The following is a 3,931-nucleotide window of genomic DNA, read 5'->3' as shown; positions in this document are numbered from 1 at the left end:
GAAGAAGTCTCTTGGAGGAGAGACGAAACGTTTCATTAGAGAAGAACCCGTCCAGAAGACCTATACAATTTTTTTCTTTTTGTTTTTTTTATCACAGAGGTTCCTCAAAATATTTCACTAAATTGTTAATTTGGTTTATATTTTTAAAAATACATGGAGAACAATGAACTATTAAAACAAACATAATAAACTTAATAAAAATATATGTTCCCATGGCTGTTATGATTCTGTCACTGTCTGCCCAGATCTAGTTCCAGTTTAGTTTTATTATTTCATCTCATGTCCCAGTTCACTCTCACAGTCTTGTCCCCAGCCTTTCAGTTCACATCCAGCTCCTACTCTTTGCTCTCGCCCCTCCCGTCACAGAAACACTAATCAAGCTCATTCCACTCATCTGTTTGCAGCAGTATTTAATCCAGTCTCATTCTCCAGCTCCTTGCCAGATTATCATCAGCCTTGTCTGTGATTCTCCAGCGTTCTTGTCCCTTGTCCGGCTCTTGCCTCGTGTCCCCGACCTTGCTCATGTCTCCTGGTTCCACGTCTCCTGCCTCAGCCCGTCGGATCCCTCCTGCCTTCTGCTCTCACGGTAACGACCTTTTTTCTGCCCTTTGGATTTTTGTCTCTCACCTGCTCCCTGAACGGCACCACGCCACATCGGGCCTCACGGATCTCGACCTCGGAACGCACCTCTGGATCATTGGCTCAGTCATCTCCCTCAAACTTGGTAACTACCTCTGACCACCCGTGCATGACCCTTGCCCTGTTTCTGACCTCGAGTAAGTCCAGCGATCCGCTTGCTCCTCCCAACAACACAGCCCGGAACCAAAGCACTTCTGCTGTTTGTTTCTACCCGGTCCTCATTTCAGCAGGAAAGGTTGATCTTTTTTCTCACAAATTATATCATGTTCCTGACCCAACCTAACCTTGAGATTCTGTGTCCAGAACTGACGACCCCAGATTCCGGTCCCAGCCTTCCAGCCAAATTTTCTAACAATAAACTTGTTAAAACTTTGACTTTGTTCGGTATTCATTCAGAGCTCAAAACACGAACCTTAACAATGGCATTTAGGGATTGAAATGACAATAAATTATCTTTTAAAACAACTTGGGGTTTATGAGGAGGTCCCTGGAATTTTTTTCATTTTTGTAAGGGGTCCACAAACACAAATGGCTTGAGAACCTGAACTTCATTGTTGGCACATTAATCGAGCTTGTTGTCAGTACGGGTTGGACTCTGCCAGGGCTGTCGAAGGGGTTATCTGAGGAATCAAAGTGGGCATGTCACAAGAGTGGGCGTGTCTAAAGCATAAACTGTGGGTCATGAGGCCTACATGATGGTATCCTTAGACCCTGCTTGACCTCTTTACAGCCTGACCCTGACCCCAACACTAAGGTTAACCAGGAGAAATGTGACCCAAGTAGGGTTCTGCAGAAAAGTGGTGCCGTACAGTAACGCCCCGTTTGTTCTTGTCCAATCAGGTGGTGCCGTTCGGTGTCGCGTTTTTGCTTGTCCAGTCAGGTGTGTCCCTTTAACAAAGTCCGTCAAATCAGGTGTGTCCCTTTAACAAAGTCCGTCAAATCAGGTGTGTCCCTTTAACAAAGTCCGTCAAATCAGGTGTGTTGCTTTAGAATCGCCTTTCGTTGGGACACGCCCACTCGTCCGCAGAGACCCCTACTTGGGGCTGTCCCTTGTCTCTAATCCTGTTTGTAGTGTTTATAGACAGGACCTGAAGGTGCAGTTGTGGAGTGGAGGGTGTCTGGTTTTGAACCACAGGGCCTCGTCTCTGCTTTATGTGAATGATGTGGTATTGTTAACGTCTTTGGACCAAGACCTTCAGTATGCACTGGGGCGATTGCACCTAGGTGTGAAGCGGCTGGCATAATAGTCACTTCTATGTTCTTGACCAGAAAAAGGTGGAATGGCACCTCCAATTTGTTTCTGTGTAGGGGAGGGTGTCTCTGCCTCAAGTGGAGGAGTTTAAGCATCTTGGTGTTTTGTTCACGAGTGATGGTAGGATGGATGAGCAGCACTACCTGTGCAACTTTTTGTGTGTTTGAGACACCGCCTCATGCTACCTCTAGGGGTGAGCACTAAAAAAACTTGCAAATGTGACCAAAACATCAGCCAGAAAGGATGAGAACACAGGAATGGTCTTAGGTAACCATCTGCAGAACCACTCCTTTATAGGGTTTGTATTGCTAATTTCCCCACTTCTACCTGTTGTCTGTTCCATTTGCACAACAGCAAATTAAACTGATTCACAATCAGTGTTGCTTCCTAACTGGACAGGATAATTTCACAAAAGTGAGACTGACTTGGAGTTTTATCATGTTGTTTAAATGTTCCTTTTATTTTTTGAGCAGTGTATTTGAAGGATATACATATCCTTTAAATACACTTTAAGCTATTAAGTTACATTTTGGTTGCTTACCCTTGTACAGAGATGCAGCAAAAATGATGCTTACATTTATAGCAAATCTAGTTTCCATTTTAATGATCAATAGGTTCCTCTACCACAGAGACTCACCCAGTTTCCACCAGATCCCATATCCAAGTCTCTGGGAAGAAGGTCCGGACTGTCTCGATTGGTTCAGCGTTGTTCATGGGACCGAGAGATGCTCCAACTGCTGGAATACCTCTTGACAAGCTTATACAGTAAGACATTTCAAGTCATTTAAACTTGCAAATGAAAGTTCACATGCTGCCAGAAAAATGCATGTTAATTGCATGTTTAACTTAAAAATGAAAGTTTAAAATGTTAATTGTGCTACATTGTTGTTGTTGTCTCAACATAGTGTTTTAAAGAGGAACTTACCCCAAAAATAACTTTTTTTAGCTGATAAACTGTCTAGAATGTGTGGGAAATGTTCTGTAGTACTATTTCTGTGCTAATTTAGATGTTTTTGTGCGTATTTGTTGAAATCTGCAATATTTGGTCTAAAAACATCTCTTTGCTGCACACTATGGGTTGAGCAGTAGTACTGCAGTCTAATTTGCATATTGGTTAACGGCTCTCCAAGATGGCGTGTCTTCTCCACAGTTTCGTCACAGCTGCTGTGTTCTGATATAAACTCAGTAACTAGTTCCTCAGTAGTTAATCATTTTTTGTGTACCTTACTGTAAAGTGTTACCAAAAGTTTAACTTTCTAAAACTCAGTGTTTAGTTCAAAATCCAAAATTTGTCAGAGCTTTTTGTGTTAGAGAGCAGTCGTAAGTGGACACAACTAAATGAAGGTGCAATATTTAACAGTGTACTTACCCTGGTGCAGCCATTGAATCCATTTTCGAATATTGAATACCATACCCTACATAACCTGAAAATAAATATGTGAACAAAACAAAATAAAAGCAAATGCTCTCATGGTCATGTCACAATTTCCAAGCAAAGAAAAAATACTGTGGTGGCTTACCTAGATGGTATTCTCTTCCCTTAAATTTGAGACATGAGGGCACTTTTATATGAAGGTTTGTTGCTATCTTCAGTCCAACATTCTGTTTAATCCAGCAACACAGACAACATCAGAAACAACATTGCATGTACAACAACTGTTATTCAACAGCAGTTTGACATGGTCCGAAGGGAAAATCTGACAGCACAACGGCCTTGAAGTACACTACAATACAATATTGAAGTATAAAAACTAAATATTAGGGATGTCAGACACAACTATAAATACTACAACTAACCAAATACTAACCTATTACTATATATACACTAAAGTACTATCATATATACAGTATACCAGGGTTGTCCAAGGAGGTTCTATAGAACAGGTGGAGCTCAGAAACCAGGTGACCATGTGATCGGCTGGTGAAGCTAACGGCTAACGCTAAACAGTCAAGAGTCTGGATTTCTCATCACTGTACATGTTGACAACAGAGCAGAAAAAAAGGACTGACGATGTAGAAATCATAAAAAAACTATTAATA

At 41.7% G+C, this 3,931-nt stretch overlaps 1 protein-coding gene across 1 annotated transcript in view; it reads right to left on the bottom strand.

Moving 5' to 3' along the window:
• Window positions 1-3,931, bottom strand: part of LOC106530959 (alpha-2-macroglobulin) — a 61,288-nt gene that overhangs the window by 38,512 nt on the left and 18,845 nt on the right. Inside the window, exons 17-19 of the mRNA XM_014026695.1 lie at window positions 3,412-3,493; window positions 3,261-3,315; window positions 2,529-2,648 (exon numbers count right to left, since the gene is read on the bottom strand). Of these exons, the coding sequence (XP_013882149.1) occupies window positions 2,529-2,648; window positions 3,261-3,315; window positions 3,412-3,493 (257 nt within the window). The remainder of the gene's footprint in view (window positions 1-2,528; window positions 2,649-3,260; window positions 3,316-3,411; window positions 3,494-3,931) is intronic.

Source organism: Austrofundulus limnaeus, unplaced genomic scaffold, assembly GCF_001266775.1.
Source record: "Austrofundulus limnaeus strain Quisiro unplaced genomic scaffold, Austrofundulus_limnaeus-1.0 Scaffold582, whole genome shotgun sequence".
NCBI classification, from domain to species: Eukaryota; Metazoa; Chordata; class Actinopteri; order Cyprinodontiformes; family Rivulidae; genus Austrofundulus; species Austrofundulus limnaeus.
Note: the sequence above shows the minus strand (reverse complement) of the source record. Positions and strands in the feature narration are given on the sequence as shown.